Below are 15968 nucleotides of genomic sequence, written 5' to 3'. Positions count from 1 at the left end.
CTGGCATGATGGCCAAACCCCTTGTAGTTGTCGCCAAGCTCTGCCTGGCAATCCATGAATGGGGAACTCCTCTCCTGGAGCCAGGAGGCTTAGGTGCCTCAGCTGTGTCTTGAGAGAATGAGCTAGGCTGGTGTCTTGCTCCCCACAAAATAGCCAGAAGAGGAGATGGTGCCCACCTTGCAGGGGTTAGAGCACTCACCTCCAACAGGGCAGACCTCTGTTCAAATCCTTTCTCTTCAAGGGGGGGAACTGAACCTAGGTCTCCCACATCCCAGGCAAATGTGTGAACCACTGGGCTAGAGAGTATAGTCACCCACCTTGTCCTCCTCCAGCCAGATTCTGAATGGGCCCTGATCCAGTAGTTAGCCTCTGAGGACACCTACCAGATCAGGACCCAAACGCAAGATAAGCATTACCCACCCTCACCTACCATCTTCCCTGATTCATGAATCACTCCGGGGGTTCGGTTGGATATCACCATCCAGATGCCTAGGATAAGGCAGCCATGTGCATGCTCAAAGGCGGAGACAGAGACGCTTAAGGAACTTTTACCCAGAAGATGTAGCTGCTGAGTTTGTTTAGGTGCCTAAAGGGTTTGGCGGGAGTTTTGGGAATTGCAAGTGGAGCCTAAAACTGGGATGCAGACCTCAGTCTCTACAAAGAGGAACAAAGGGACCAGGAGAATTATAGACCAGTCAGCCTCACTTTGCTAGCTGGAAAGAGACTGGAACAGATTATTAATCAGTTGGTAAGCACCTGGAGGATAATCGGGTTTATAAGGACTAGCCGGCATGGGTTTGTCAAGAACAAATCATGCCAAACCAACCTAATTTCCTCCTTTGATAGGGTTACTGGCCTAGTGAAAAGGGGGAAAGCAGTAGACGGGATATAGCTTGATTTTAGGAAGGCTTTTGACACAGTTCCACATGACAATTTCCATAAGCAAACTAGGGAAATGTGGTCTAGATGAAACGACAATAAGGTGTGTGCACAAAGGACTGAAAGACCATATTCAAAGTGTAGTTATGACTGGTTTGCCAACAATCTAGTGGGGTACTGTAGAGGTCGGTCTTGGGTCTCACAACTATTCAATATTTTCATTAGTGACTTGGATAATGGTACTGAGAGCACACTTGTAAAGTTTGCGGACGATACCAAGCTGGGAGGGGTTGCAAGTGCTTAGGAGGATAGGATTAGAATTCAAAATGATCTGGAGAATTGGTCTGAAATAAAAAGGATGATATACAGTAAGGACAAATGCAAAGCACTCCACTTAGGAAGGAGCAATCAGTTGCACACATACAAAATGGGAAGTGACTAGGAAAGAGCACTGCAGAGAAGGATCTATGGGTCATAGTGGATCACAAGCTAAATATGAGTCAACAATGTAACGCTGTTCCAAACAAAAGCGAACGTCCTTCTGGGATGTGACAGGGTGTATAAATCCCTCACTGGACATCGGAGGATGTAAGAGACGCTCCAGGCTCAGGAGGCCCCACCCGTCCACCCTTGCTGAGCATGCTCCAATTGGAGGCGGGGTTTAAAAGGAAGCAAGCGGCTCTATGGGGGCTGGACAGGGCAGGGAGAAGGACCTCCTCCAGGACAGGATGCAGCCAGGCCCTGGCTAGGAACAGGTGCGGCAGCCTGTACGAGTTGGAGGCGGGTAGGCAACCTGCAAACTGGTGCTTATGAGGACATCATGCATCCCGGAGCAGGAAAAAGGAGGTAGGAAGTGGCCCAGAGAGGCTGACTTAGTGCCTATCCCTGCACCCTCACGGGCCTCAAGAAGGAACCTATATGCCCATCCCTTATTTAAATGCCCCACAACTTGATTAATGCAGAGTTAAAGTTGCCCAATGGTGCCCCGTCCCCTTTCACAGTGGTTGAACCTAAACCTCTGAAAACCAGGAAACACAAAGTTAAGGTACGTGATCTCGAGGTACAAAAGAACTTTGGAGGTAGTTGACTCATGACGTAAGTAGCGGGGTTTTGAAAACGAATTCCAGCTGCTTCACTGAGGTGAGATCCATTGTGCTGGTTGCAACATCTGAATGGTGTGTGTGTGTGTGTGTGTGTGTTCATGTACTGTGACGCAATAAGCCTGAAAGAACACACTTTACAGGTAACAGATCCCGTTTCATGAGGGAATAATGTCTCCTGAGGATTATCTTTAAATTTCCCACCGGCTGTTTCTTAGAGGTGATGATGCATGCTGGGATTTTCAAAGGACCCTCAGGGAGTTAGGTACCCAAAATCCCAGCTGTAAAGAAGCGCTGGATTTACAAGGAATAGTGAAGGGGATTCCCTCATGTGTGTATTTGATCTTTCCCTGTAGTAAGACACCCTGTTCCTCTCCCAGCCTGTACCTTAGTGAAGACATTTGTGCATTGGATCCGGACTGGGACCTGGCAGAAGGGGGTAGCAGTGTGGGATGTTTGACACAGGGCAAATCCACACTACAAAATTAGGCCGACCCAAGTTAAGTAGACGTACAGCCAGTGCAGTAACTGAATCGCTTTTACATGTCTACACTATGCTTCTTGCGTCAACTGTGCACATCCTCACTAGAGGTGCTTGCACCAATTTAACTGCCAGGGTCAGGCATTGGGGGATGGTTTCTGAAAGGCAGCAACAGTTGATGTAAGCATTCAGTGTCTACACTGACACTGTGTCAGCCTAACGACATCAACCTAAGCACTATGCCTCTCGGGGAGGTGGAGTTAAGTCAGTGGGAGCTATGTTTTAGCACAGACGCTTACAAAGCTAGGTAGACGCAAGCTGCCTCGCATCGACCTAACTCTGTAGCGTAGACCAGGCAATTCTAGGGCACTGCTAACCCCATATGGTTCTGACCGATGGTACACAGCAACTGACCCCCAAGGGGACAAGACTGGCCTCACGGACACACTAGATTCTCCCCCCCCTTTATGATAGTGTGAAGAAAAGTGACATTCTACCAGAAAACAACACAACTTCACATTCCAGTTGAATTTTTATTGACTCAGATTGCACAAGATCAACACAATGGCTCTTCCAAAAAATAAGAGGTAGAAAAGAAACTCACTATCCGCCCCACTCGGAGGCCCCACTCCTCCGCCACACCGGAAGTCCTGTTCTGAGCTCTGAATGACGCTTACCTCCACATTTATTTCTCAGGCCTGTCTCTGCTGTGGATCTTCTGATGAATAACAAGGTACATCCTGGGACTAAAGCTCTTCCATCAATTGGGGCGTTTATAGGTAGCCCCCCACGTGCATTCTCTGGTACCTACTAAGCTCCGAGCTGAGACAGAAGCTCTGGCTACAGTTGGGGCATTTATAGCGTCTCTCCATTGCATGGGTTCTCTGTCTAAAGAGCCCAGAGTGATCACAGTAGCATCTCCCAGAATTGGGTCACCTGTCGGGTTTACTCCTGGGCGTGGGTCCTCAGATGCCTGCTAAAATTTGGCCAGCCACTAAAGCTCTTCCCACAGTGGGGACATTTATAGGGTCTCTCTCCTGTGTGGATCCTCTGATGGACAACAAGGCTGGAACTCACACTGAAGCTCTTCCCACACTCATCACATCTATAGGGCCGCTCCCCGGTGTGGGTTCTCAGATGCTGGGCATGGGTGGAGCTCTGACTAAAGCCCTTCCCGCAATGGACACACTTGTAGGGTCGCTCGCCAGTGTGGATGCGCTCATGCCGGGTCAGGACGGAGGGATCGCTGAAACACTTCCCGCAGTGGGCGCATTTGTGGGGTTTCTCCCCCGTGTGGATCCGCTCATGCTGGATCAGGACTGAGAGAACGGCAAAGGCCTTCCCGCACTGGAGGCATTTGTAAGGTCGTTCCCCTGTGTGGATCCTCATGTGTCGAATGAGCATGGAGCGGCGTCCAAAAGTCTTCTCGCACTCGGGGCATTTATAGGGTCTCTCACCCGTGTGGACCCGCTGATGATTGGTCAGCGAGGAGCTGTGGCAAAACACTTTCCCACAGATAGGGCATTTGTAGGGTTTCAAGCCTGTGTGGATCCTCTCGTGCTCTAGGAGCTTGGAGCTCTCCGAGAAGCTCTTCCCGCACTCATCACACCTGTAGGGCCTCTCGCCCGTGTGGGTCCTGGAATGCTTGATCAGGGTCGCGCTGTGCCCGAAGCTCTTCCCACACTGGGCACACGTGTAGGGTCGCTCCCCCGTGTGGCTCCTCTGATGGCGAAGGAGGTTGGAGCTGTCCGCAAAGCTCTTCCCGCACTGGAGGCATTTGTAGGGTCGCTCCCCTGTGTGGGTTCGCTGGTGCCTCCTTAGGGTCGAGCTCTGCTTAAAGCTTTTCCTGCAGTCAGAACATTTATGGGGATTTTCTTCCATGAGGACAGGGGTCGTCTCTACTCTGGGATTGGGAGGCGGGGGGTTTCCTCTCTGCTGCCGACCAGCCCCGCGCTGCGCCAGGCTGGTGTCTCTCCCGGCTCAGGGCTTGGGCTCTCCCCGCGAGGGGCTGTGCGGCTCCGGGCTCCAAGTCCCGGCCTGACGGGGATTCCCTTCTTTGTTCTCACCTTCGGGGCAGGAGGAAAACGCCGCACAGCTGATCTAGAAACCCCCCTGCGACTGCTGCCCCAGGGCGGGCTCGGCTGGGGGGGCCCTGCTGGGCTCAGGGGCACCGACCCCCCCGCGCGGCTCCAGAGCTGGCTGGGGGCGGGGGGGTCTCCCCGGTCCCAGCCGCGTTTCGGCTCCGAGCCCCCCGCCCCTGCCACCACTTCCTCCAGGCAGCGATTTCCTGCCTCGGCCTCTCCCCGGCGCCCCCACTCACCGCCCGCCCGGCCGTGCCGGGCCGGGCCGGGCCGGGCCGAGCCCTTCCGGGGCCCGCGGGCTGCAGACTGGGACTCGCCCCCTCACGGCGCTGCGAGCCACGCTCGGAACCCAGGCGTCCGGGGCGCTGCTGCGCTCCCACCCTGCTCCCGACCTGCCCTATCACAGCCCCGTCATGGCACCACGTGCCCCGGGAAAGGGCGGAGTTGGGGTTAACCCTTCCCTGCCCACACGGTCGGCGCAAGGTTCTGGCGAGGGCGGGAAATAGCGATAGCCGAGGCATTAGCGAGCTGCCCCGGCATGCTTGGCCGCCACCCGGGGGGCACTGGCGGGCAGCCAGCCCTTGTGGAGGGGAGCCCCGGCCGGGATCTCATCCAAGGCCTCAGCCCGATGGATGTTCCAGCACCAATGGGCACAGTCCCACAGGGATCCCTTAGCCCAAGGACAGTGCAGCTGGGCGAGATGTTGGGACCCTGAAGGTTCTGTGGCAGCTGGGCAGAATCTTGGGGTGCCTGAAGGTTCCAAAGCAGCTGCACAGAATGTTGGGCCTCTGAGGATTCTGAAGCAGCTGGATGGAATGCTGGGGGCCCTCAGGGTTCTGAGGCAGTGTTGAGTGAGAAGCAAACTTGATTCCACAGGAAGGGGTTTCATGTTGCCTGAGACTTTGCCCTGGGGTGGGGTGGGGTGTTCCTATTGAGGCTCTGAGGAGGGGATGGTGGAAGCCCACCATCAATGAATCAATGAATGCTCAGCAGAAGGGGTATGCATTAGGTAGGAAAGGCAACTATTAGTACTCAGCAGATGGGGCTAACAAATTTTTATTCAGGCAAAACAATCAGCTTGTTGTGATCAACTACTTACAAGTGGGAAGCTCCTTAGGACGACTGCAGTCACTTCCAGCATCAGACAATGCAGCTTCAACCTCCCTTTGTTACACAAACTTACTTACCATTTTTATTCTTTTCTTATAGATGTGTATTAGTCTCTCATTTCCACGTCAACTCTCCTCCCCCATCAGTACAAATTTAGTTTTAGTTCAAACCGGTCTTTTCTAGCTTTTAAGGCACTGGATCTTTTCTTGTGCTCACAACCATGATTGCTCTGCAGTTTCTTACATATACATAGCTCTGCTTCTGCTGTTATCAGAACAAACTCTTAAAATCCACAGCAGGCTTCTGCGTAAATATGCCTTTGTTCCCAACGGGCTCTAGTTCGTGATTTATGATTTTGTTTTGTATTGTGACCACCTCTCTTGTTTCTAGCGCAATGTCTATCTTTTCCCTAAATAAACCTTTTGTTTTATTATAAGTGCTCACAAGTGCTATGCGAGCGGTGAGGTAAGGTCAGACTCGTAAATTGGGGTACACTACTCCAGTGTCAGGGGCTGTATGTCACACTGGGAATGCTTCAAGGAGACTAGTGAACCTCTTCTTTACCTGCCAGGTAAAGACACGGCTGGCATAGTCCAGAGGAGAGTGTTTGGTGGGTGAAGGATGGTGGTGATAGGGAGTTAACCCCCAGCTATCACAGGCAAGGCTCCCTCTCACCAGAGGCAGGCGGGTAACAAGGTGATTTACAATCCTGGATATGCTGAGAGAACCATCACAATTGTTAGCGGACATGATAAACAAATGAATAGTGTTGGACTACATGGCGTTGAGAGAGCAATAATGGGGAAAGGTTAAGAACTTGCTGTGAGATACACAACCTGATGCTTGGCCGTGCTTGGCTTCCTCCCAGAGTTATGCAAACAGCTACTTGGAATTCACCAGCTGGTCAAACCAAAAACCTGACTGACCTGATTCTTATCAGTGAAAGGCCCGCATGGCCACTGTTGGATGTTAGAGTCTATAGAGTGTGGCCGGGATCACAAACTACTCATGGGAATGATTAAGCGAAAGCCCAAGAAAAAGATGGGTGCAGCTGGAGCCAAATTTGATTTTGATAAAGGAAAACTCCACGAGGGAGGCACACAAGGCCATGCTTGGGGGGGTATTTCAGAGTATTAATTTGTGATGACGAGGAAATCTCACTACAGACTGAATGGGAACCATTCAAGGAAGCTATACAAAATACAGCGGAGGAAGTTACTGGAAGGTATAAGCACACAAGGAAAAACTGGATAAGTAACAAAACAGGAACGTTGCAGGAAAAGTGTAAACAAGCCAAGGCTGCTGGGAAAGTGGAAGAAGAAAAGGTGTTGCACAAAGCAGTGAAGAAATCACAAAGATTGGACAAGCACAAGTTCTGGAAAGAAGCAGCTCAACAACCAGAGGTGGTGTCAAGAGAACAAGATATGAAAACGCAAAACTGCCTAGGGAAGTGGTGGAAGCTCCTTCACCAGAGGTTTTCCAAAGGAGGCTGGACAGCCATCGGTCTTGGATGGTTTTCTAGAACGGGAATGAATGGCGACGCTGCGTTGCTCCCTGGGGCTCCAAAGATGGTTTGGGACGAGAAGAACCTCTACTGGAAGGACCTTGCCTGATACATCCTGGGGTCGTGTTTGCCTTTTGCCTGGCCACAGGACATTGGGGCTCATCGGTATCCTAGCAATGGTGTTTATAAAACTAAAAGGTTAGGAAAGTAATGAAATACCCTCCCCACTCTAACCAGTAGACCCCACATCCTCCCAGAGCTGGGAATGGAGCCCAGCCATCCTGACTCCCAGCTCCTCCTCTAACCCACTAGACCCCACTCCCACAGCAGGGAACAGAATCCAGGTGTCTTGACTCCTGGCCCCCTGTTTTAACACACTAGACTCCACTTCTCTCCCAGTGCAGGGAATAAAACCCAGGAGTCCCAACGTTCATCCCTCCCGCTGTTCTATCCCATTAAACCCCACTCCCTTACTAGAATTGGGAATAGAACCCAGGAGTCCTGATAATCCAAGAGCCCTGCTCTCACCACCAAGGTCTGAGCTCCAAATAAAACTTTCTTCTAAATTTATTTCTCGGGCCCATCCTGGGTATGTGTCTTCAGTGGTCTTGTGAAATTTGGCCAGTCACTAAAGTGCTTCCCACAGTTAGGACATTTATTGGGTCACTCCCCTGTGTGGATCCTCTGGTGCATAACAAGCCTGGAGCGAACACTGAAGCTCTTCCCACATTCATCGCATGTATAGGGTCGCTCCCCTGTGTGGGTCCGCTGGTGCTGCATGTGGTTGGACCTCTGGCTAAAGCTCTTCCCACAGATGACACAGTTGTAGGGTCGCTCACCGGTGTGGACCCTCCGATGGTCTGACAGCGAGGAGCTATGGCAGAACATTCTCCCGCAGTCAGGGCATTTGTAGAGGTTCATGCCTATATGGATCCTCTGATGGCTCGAGGAGGTTGGAGGTCTGAGCGAAGCTCTTCCCACACTCGCCACACCCATAGGGCTTCTCGAACCATGTGGGTTCTGCGGTGCTTGATTAGGGTCGCGCTCTGACTGAAGCTCTTCTTGCACTGGGCACACATGTAGGGTTGCTCCCTGTGGGCTTTTTCTCCCATGGTGATAGGGTTGGCTTTGGTTTGGCTGAAGTCTCCTCCATGCTGAGCGGGGGTCTGCCGGCGGCTGTCCTGCTCTGCCCTGACTCTCGCTGGCATCTCCTCCTGGGGGGCTCTCCTCCTCACCTCCTGGAAGAGAATAAACCACAGCTGAGCAGCAGATGAATACAGCCAAATCTTTCCTGCTTCACTGCTGCCCTAGAGCCGGCTGGATGGGTGGGAGACCCCTGGGATTCAGCTCCCCAAACTCCCTCCCTTTGCTGCTTTGGAGCTGGCAGGGTGTGTGTGTGTGTGTGTGTCTCCAGTCCCTGTTTGGATCTGATCCCGACCTCTCCCCCTGTCAAGGTTCCTTCCCCACTCTGAACTCTAGGGTACAGATGTGGGGACCTGCATGAAAACCTCCTAAGCTTACTTTTACCAGCTTAGGTTAAAACTTCCCCAAGGTACAAATTAATTTTACCCTTTGCCCTTGGATTTCCACTGCCACCACCAACCTTTATCTGGGTTTACTGGGAAACGTAGTTTGGACACGTCTTTCCCCCCAAAATCCTCCCAACCCTTGCACCCCACTTCCTGGGGAAGGTTTGGTAAAAATCCTCACCAATTTACATAGGTGACCACAGACCCAAACCCTTGGATCTTAGAACAATGAAAAAGCATTCAGTTTTCTTACAAGAAGACTTTTAATAGAAGTAAAGGAATCACCTTTGTAAAATTAGGATGGTAGATACCTTACAGGGTAATTAGATTCAAAACATAAGAGAATCCCTCTAGGCAAAACCTTACGTTACAAAAAAGACACACAGACAGGAATAGTCATTCTATTCACCACAGTTCTTTTCTCAGCCATTTCAAGAAATCATAATCTAACACATACCTAGCTAGATTACTTACTAAAAGTTCTAAGACTCCATTCCTGTTCTGTCCCCGGCAAAAGCAGCATACAGATAGACACAGACCCTTTGTTTTTCTCCCTCCTCCCAGCTTTTGAAAATATCTTGTCTCCTCATTGGTCATTTTGGTCAGGTGCCAGCAAGGTTACCTTTAGCTTCTTAACCCTTTACAGGTGAGAGGATTTTTCCTCTGGCCAGGAGGAATTTTAAAGGGGTTTACCCTTCCCTTTATATTTATGACACCCCCCCCGACCCCCACTTCCTCCAGGCAGCTATTGCCTGCCTCTGCTTATGTTTCTCTCCCTCCCGCGAGTCCCCCTTGTTGAGCCTGCGTCTCCCTGGCGCCCTCGCTCACCGCCCAGCTGGGGCAATCGCCTCCTGGGCCTGGGGCTGCAGACAGGGACTCGCCCCGGCCCCCCTTCACCACACAGAGCCCAACTGGTCTCATCATCAGACAAACTGGACTTTGTGATGAAAGCTTATTAAAACCAAATTCACCTCACATCGGGTTCTTCCAGCCCCAGGGGCCCAGCCACGTACCCAGGTCAACGGATACTTCATATCATAAATAAAAAACCATGCCGATAGCCAATCCTTTAGTAAGCGAAGTCTAGAGGTTTATTAACTAAGAAAAAGAAATGAGAGTTATTAAAAGGTTAAACAGATAAAGGACATTACGGTTGAATTATATAGCATGTAGTCCAAAAGAGAGCAGGGATGTTAAATCTGCTGGTTTTCTGTAAATCTTTCTGGATTGCCCAGGTAGTTTGGGGGGACCTCTGTCCTCTTGTTCAAAATTCCCTTGTTAGAATTCATCAGTCCAGAAATGGGCTAGGAAAGAGGTGGGGAGGAGCCTTTGTTCTCTCCTTTTATATCTTGACCCTTTGGGCTGGAAAAATACTGGCTGTCTCATGGGGCACGCATCTCCATGGCACACAGGAAAAAAAACCACACCTCAGTACCCTATGTTGTGGACCTCCACCTGGCGCTGGCCAAGATGACCATCCACCATACCAGGAGGAGGGAGCTGGACAGGGAGATGCTCTGGAACTATGGGGCCTACTTCCAATCCTCCCTTAAATCACATCTCCAGGCAGAGTTCCTCAGGGCCATGTCCACTGGCTCCATGGATGGCTTTGAGGAGCAGTGGGCACTGTCCGGGATTCCTTGCTCAGTGCCCCCCTCTGAATCCTTGTTTTTGAAACTGTGACTTTCACTCACATCCCTGTATTTTTAATTTGTTGTCCCTTAAAATAATTTCTGACCTGGGTTCAGTAGCTCCGCCCTTTTGGCTCACCCATTCCCAGTACCCAACACCCCCCAGAGCAAATGCTCAGGCATGAAATCCCGGCCCATGAAACCTGTTTGTCTGCTTCTCACTCATCCACTGCCTCAGAACCTGCAGGACAGCAACATTCCATCCAGTGTCTTCGGAACCCTCAGGAACCCAACATTCTGTGCAGCTGCCACAGAACCTTCAGGGCAGGGCTCCAACGTTCCATCCAGCTGCACTGTCTGTGGGCTAAGGGATCCCTGTGGGACTGTGCCCATTGGTGCTGGAACATCCATCGGGCTGAGGCCTTGGATGAGATCCCGGCCGGGGCTCCCCGCCACAAGGGCTGGCTGCCCGCCAGTGCCCCCCCCCCCCGGGTGGCGGCCAAGCATGCCGGGGCAGCTCGCTAATGCCTCGGCTATCGCTATTTCCCACCCTCGCCAGAGCCTTGCGCCGACCGTGTGGGCAGGGAAGGGTTAATCCCAACTCCGCCCTTTCCCGGGGCACGTGGTGCCATGACGGGGCTGTGATAGGGCAGGTCGGGAGCAGGGTGGGAGCGCAGCAGCTCCCCGGACGCCTGGGTTCCGAGCCTGGCTCGCAGCGCCGTGAGGGGGCGAGTCCCAGTCTGCAGCCCGCGGGCCCCGGAAGGGCTCGGCCCGGCCGGCCGGGCGGTGAGTGGGGGCGCCGGGGAGAGGCCGAGGCAGGAAATCGCTGCCTGGAGGAAGTGGTGGCAGGGGCGGGGGTCTCGGAGCCGAAACGCGGCTGGGACCGGGGAGACCCCCCCGCCCCCAGCCAGCTGTGGAGCCGCGCGGGGGGGTCGGTGCCCCTGAGCCCAGCAGGGCCCCCCCAGCCGAGCCCGCCCTGGGGCAGCAGTCGCAGGGGGGTTTCTAGATCAGCTGTGCGGCGTTTTCCTCCTGCCCCGAAGGTGAGAACAAAGAAGGGAATCCCCGTCAGGCCGGGACTTGGAGCCCGGAGCCGCACAGCCCCTCGCGGGGAGAGCCCAAGCCCTGAGCCGGGAGAGACACCAGCCTGGCGCAGCGCGGGGCTGGTCGGCAGCAGAGAGGAAACCCCCCGCCTCCCAATCCCAGAGTAGAGACGACCCCTGTCCTCATGGAAGAAAATCCCCATAGATGTTCTCTCTGTAGGAAAAGCTTTAAGCAGAGCTCGACCCTAAGGAGGCACCAGCGAACCCACACGGGGGAGCGACCCTACAAATGCCTCCAGTGCGGGAAGAGTTTTGCCGACAGCTCTAAGCTCCTTCGCCATCAGAGGAGCCACACGGGGGAGCGACCCTACAGTTGTGAGTGCGGGAAGAGCTTTGCCGACAGCGCCAAGCTCCTAGAGCACCAGAGAACCCACACAGGAGAGCGACCCTACAAATGCCCCCAGTGTGAGAAGAGTTTTGCCGACAGCTCCAGCTTTCTTCGCCATCACAGGAGCCACACGGGGGAGCGACCCTGCATGTGCCCCCAGTGTGGGAAGAGCTTTGCTGACCCCTCCAACCTCCTTCGGCATCAGAGGAGCCACACGGGGGAGCGACCCTACATGTGTGCCCAGTGCGGGAAGAGCTTTGGGCAAAGCTCGAGCTTGATGAAGCACTGCAGGGCGCACACAGGTGAGAAACCCTACAGGTGTGATGAGTGCGGGAAGAACTTTGCTCAGACCTCCAACCTCCTGGAGCATCAGAGGATCCACACGGGCGTGAAACCCTACAAATGCCCTGACTGCGGGAGAATGTTCTGCCATAGTTCCTCGCTGACAGGCCATCGGAGGGTCCACACCGGTGAGCGACCCTACAACTGTGTCATCTGTGGGAAGAGCTTTAGCCAGAGGTCCAACCACACGCAGCACCAGCGGACCCACACAGGGGAGCGACCCTATACATGCGATGAATGTGGGAAGAGCTTCAGTGTTCGCTCCAGGCTTGTTATGCACCAGAGGATCCACACAGGGGAGTGACCCAATAAATGTCCTAACTGTGGGAAGCGCTTTAGTGACTGGCCAAATTTCACAAGACCTCTGAAGACACATACCCAGGATGGGCCCGAGAAATAAATTTAGAAGAAAGCTTTATTTGGAGCTCTGACCAGGGAGAGAGCAGGGCTCTTGGATTATCAGGACTCCTGGGTTCTATTCTCAATTATAGTAAGAGAGTGGGGTCTAATGGGATAGAACAGTGGGAGGGATGAACGTTGGGACTCCTGGGTTTTATTCCCTGCACTGGGAGAGAAGTGGGGTCTAGTGTGTTAAAACAGGGGGCCAGGAGTCAAGACACCTGGATTCTGTTCCCTGCTGTGGGAGTGGGGTCTAGTGGGTTAGAGGAGGAGCTGGGAGTCAGCATGACTGGGCTCCATTCCCAGCTCTGGGAGGATGTGGGGTCTACTGGTTAGAGTGGGGAGAGTATTTCATTACTTTCCTAACCTTTTAGTTTTATAAACACCATTGCTAGGATACCAATGAGCCCCAATGTCCTGTGGCCATGCAAAAGGCAAACACGATCCCAGGATGTATCAGGCAAGGTCCTTCCAGTAGAGGTTCTTCTCGTCCGAAACCGTCTTTGGAGCCCCGGGGAGCAACACAGTGTCGCCATTCATTCCTGTCCTAGAAAAGTTGGCCTGGAAGGGACCTCCTGAGCTCCTCTAGTCCAGCCCCCTGCGCTGAGGAAGGACCAAGCCTAGCCATGGGGTGCAAGTTCTGTGGGGTCGTGGTGCATGGGCACCAGGAATATTCCTGGCCTGGGGCCCGGCTCCAGCAATGTTCGAGGCCGGGTCTCTCGGCCCCGCCTTCCGCCCCCAGGAGCTCCACCACCTGTGCGTCCCCCGGGCGATTTAAAACGGTCCAGGGCCCCCACCCATCACGGGCAGCGCAGCGGAGCTGAGCGGCTTCCTGCCTGCTCGCTCCACGTGGCTGTCGGCCCCTCCCTGCGGCCCTGGGGCGGGGGGGGATCTGTGTCTATGCACGCTGCTCCCCGCCCCAAAGCGCCCCTGCGGCCAATAGGAAGCTGTGGGTGGCAGTGCCTGGGGGTAGCAGCACGCGGAGGCCCCCTGGCCCACCCTGCCTAGGAGCCCCAGGTCAGCGCCGCACCCTCCCCACCCAGAGCCTGCATCCCCTCCCGCTTTCCACACCCCCCTCCTGCCCCCAAACTCCATTCCAGAGCCTGCGTCCCTCACCCCATCCTTTGCCCCAGCCCAGAGCCTGCACCCAAACTCCATCCCAGAGCCTGTACCCCCAACCCCTTCCTATACACCCTCTCCTGTCCCCAAACGCCCTACCAGAGTCTGCACCCCTCACCCGGTCCTGCACCCCCACTCCTTGCCCCAGCCTACACCCAAACTCCGTCCCAGAGCCTTCACCCCTCTTGCACCTCCACCCCCTGCCCCAGCCTGGAGACTGCACCCAGCACCCAAACTCCATCCCAGAGCCTGCAGCCCAGACCCCCTCCCCCCCCCCACCCAAAATCCCTCCCAGAGCCTTAGGCAGATGGAGGTGGTGGGACTTGGGGTGGGGGGTGGGGGGGGGCAGGCTCTGGGTGTTCTCGGCACCACCAAAATTTCCACCAACCTGCTGCCCCTGAGCCTAGACCATCCCTGACCAGTGTTTGTCCAAGCTGTTCATCCACAATTCCAAGGACAGGGAGGTCACAGCCTCCCTTGGAAGCCTGATCCAGAGCTTAACTAGCCCGAGAGTTAGAAAGACTTTCCCCCCAATATCTAACCTACATCTCCCTGGCTGCAAACTGAGCTGATTACTTCTTGTCCTGCCGCTGGTGAACGTGGAGAACAAATGATCACTGTCGTCTTTATCACAGCCCTTGCTATATTTGAAAAATGTTATTAGGGCCTCCCCTCCCGTCTTCTTTTGTAAAGACTAAATATGCTCAGTTTCTTTCTCTCATAGATCAGGTTTTCTAAACCTTTGATCATTTTTGTTGCTCTCCTCTGGATTCTCTCCAGTTTGTCCACATCTCTCTGAAAGTGCGGCGCCCAGAACTGGACCCAGTATCCAGCTGAGGCCCCACCAGTGCTGAGTAGAGCAGCTACCTCTCATGTCTTACATAGAACACTCCTGTTAATACGCCCCAGAACGATATTAGTCTGTATTGTATTGACTCATATCCAATCTGTGATCCACTGTAATTGCAGATGCTTTTCAGTTGTATTACTGTTAGCCAGTGCTCCCCATTTTGGAGTTCTCCAGTTGATTTTTTTTTTTTCTTCCTAAATCCAGGTCTACACTCAAAAATTAAGTCAACCCAGTTACGTTGCTCAGCCACCAAACACTCTCCTCTGAGCTATACCAGCCCTGTGTTTACTTTGCAGGTAAACAAGAGGTGCACTGTAGTCTCCTTGAAGCATCCCCCTAGTGACATCTAGCCCCTGACACTGGTTACTCACAGAAATCCCAGATCCTCCGCTCCCAAAGGAGCAGTGTACCCCCATTTACGAGTCTGACCTTACCTCACTGCTCGCATAGCACTAGTGAGCACTTATAATAAAACAAAAGGTTTATTTAGGAAAAACATAGACATTCCACTAGAAACCAGAGAGAGGTGGTCACAATACAAAACCAAAATAATAAAACGTGAACTAGAGCCCTTTGGGAACGAAGGCATATGTAGGCAGAAGCCTGCTGTGGATTTTAAGAGTTTGTTCTGATAACGTTTAACAGCAGAAGCTGAGCTATGTATGTGTAAGAAACTGCAGAGCAATCATGGCAGTGAGAACAAGAAAAGATCCGTTTGAACTAACACTAAATTTGTACTGATGGGGGAGGAGAGTTGACATGGAAATGAGAGACTAATACACATCTATAAGAAAAGATAAAAAATGGTAAGTTCGTGTAACAAAGGGAAGTTGAAGCTGTATTGTCTGATGCTGGAAGTGACTGCAGTCGTCCTAATGAGCTTCCCGCTTCTAAGTAGTTGATCACAACTTGCTGAGTGTTTTGCCTGAATAAAAATTTGTTAGCCCCATCTGCTGAGTACTAATAGTTGCCTTTCCTACCTAATGCATACCCCTTCTGCTGAGCATTCATTGATTCATTGATGGTGGGCTTCCACCATCACCTCCTCAGAGCCTCAATAGGAACCCCCCACCCCACCCCAGGGCAAAGTCTCAGGCAACATGAAACCCCTTCCTGTGGAATCAAGTTTGCTTCTCATTCAACACTGCCTCAGAACCCTGAGGGCCCCAACATTCCATCCAGCTGCTTCAGAACCCCCAGAGGCCCAACATTCTGTGCAGCTGCTTTGGAACCTTCAGGCACCCCAAGATTCTGCCCAGCTGCCACAGAACCTTCAGGGTCCCAACATCTCGCCCAGCTGCACTGTCCGTAGGCTAAGGGATCCCTGTGGGACTGTGTCCATTGGTGCTGGAACATCCATCGGGCTGAGGCCTTGGATGAGATCCCGGCCGGGGCTCCCCGCCACAAGGGCTGGCTGCCCGCCAGTGCCCCCCCGGGTGGCGGCCAAGCATGCCGGGGCAGCTCGCTAATGCCTCGGCTATCGCTATTTCCCGCCCTCGCCAGAGCCTTGCGCCG

At 53.2% G+C, this 15968-nt stretch overlaps 2 protein-coding genes across 2 annotated transcripts; one reads left to right on the top strand and one right to left on the bottom strand.

Moving 5' to 3' along the window:
- Window positions 1–2979: 2979 nt before the first annotated feature.
- On the bottom strand, window positions 2980–4900 carry LOC102941991 (zinc finger and SCAN domain-containing protein 2). Its single transcript, XM_027830274.3, has one exon. It carries the CDS (start codon window positions 4339–4341, stop codon window positions 3406–3408), a length of 936 nt encoding a protein of 311 aa, XP_027686075.1. The 5' UTR covers window positions 4342–4900; the 3' UTR covers window positions 2980–3405.
- A 6068-nt stretch (window positions 4901–10968) lies between these two features.
- On the top strand, window positions 10969–15402 carry LOC114021342 (zinc finger protein 572-like). The gene has a single exon (XM_037899131.2). It carries the CDS (start codon window positions 11541–11543, stop codon window positions 12387–12389), a length of 849 nt encoding a protein of 282 aa, XP_037755059.1. The 5' UTR covers window positions 10969–11540; the 3' UTR covers window positions 12390–15402.
- The last annotated feature ends 566 nt before the right edge of the window (window positions 15403–15968 follow it).

This window comes from Chelonia mydas, chromosome 6 (assembly GCF_015237465.2).
Source record: "Chelonia mydas isolate rCheMyd1 chromosome 6, rCheMyd1.pri.v2, whole genome shotgun sequence".
Taxonomy (NCBI): domain Eukaryota; kingdom Metazoa; phylum Chordata; order Testudines; family Cheloniidae; genus Chelonia; species Chelonia mydas.
The sequence above is the reverse complement of the archived record's forward strand: the minus strand, read 5'-3'. Positions and strand labels throughout refer to the sequence as shown.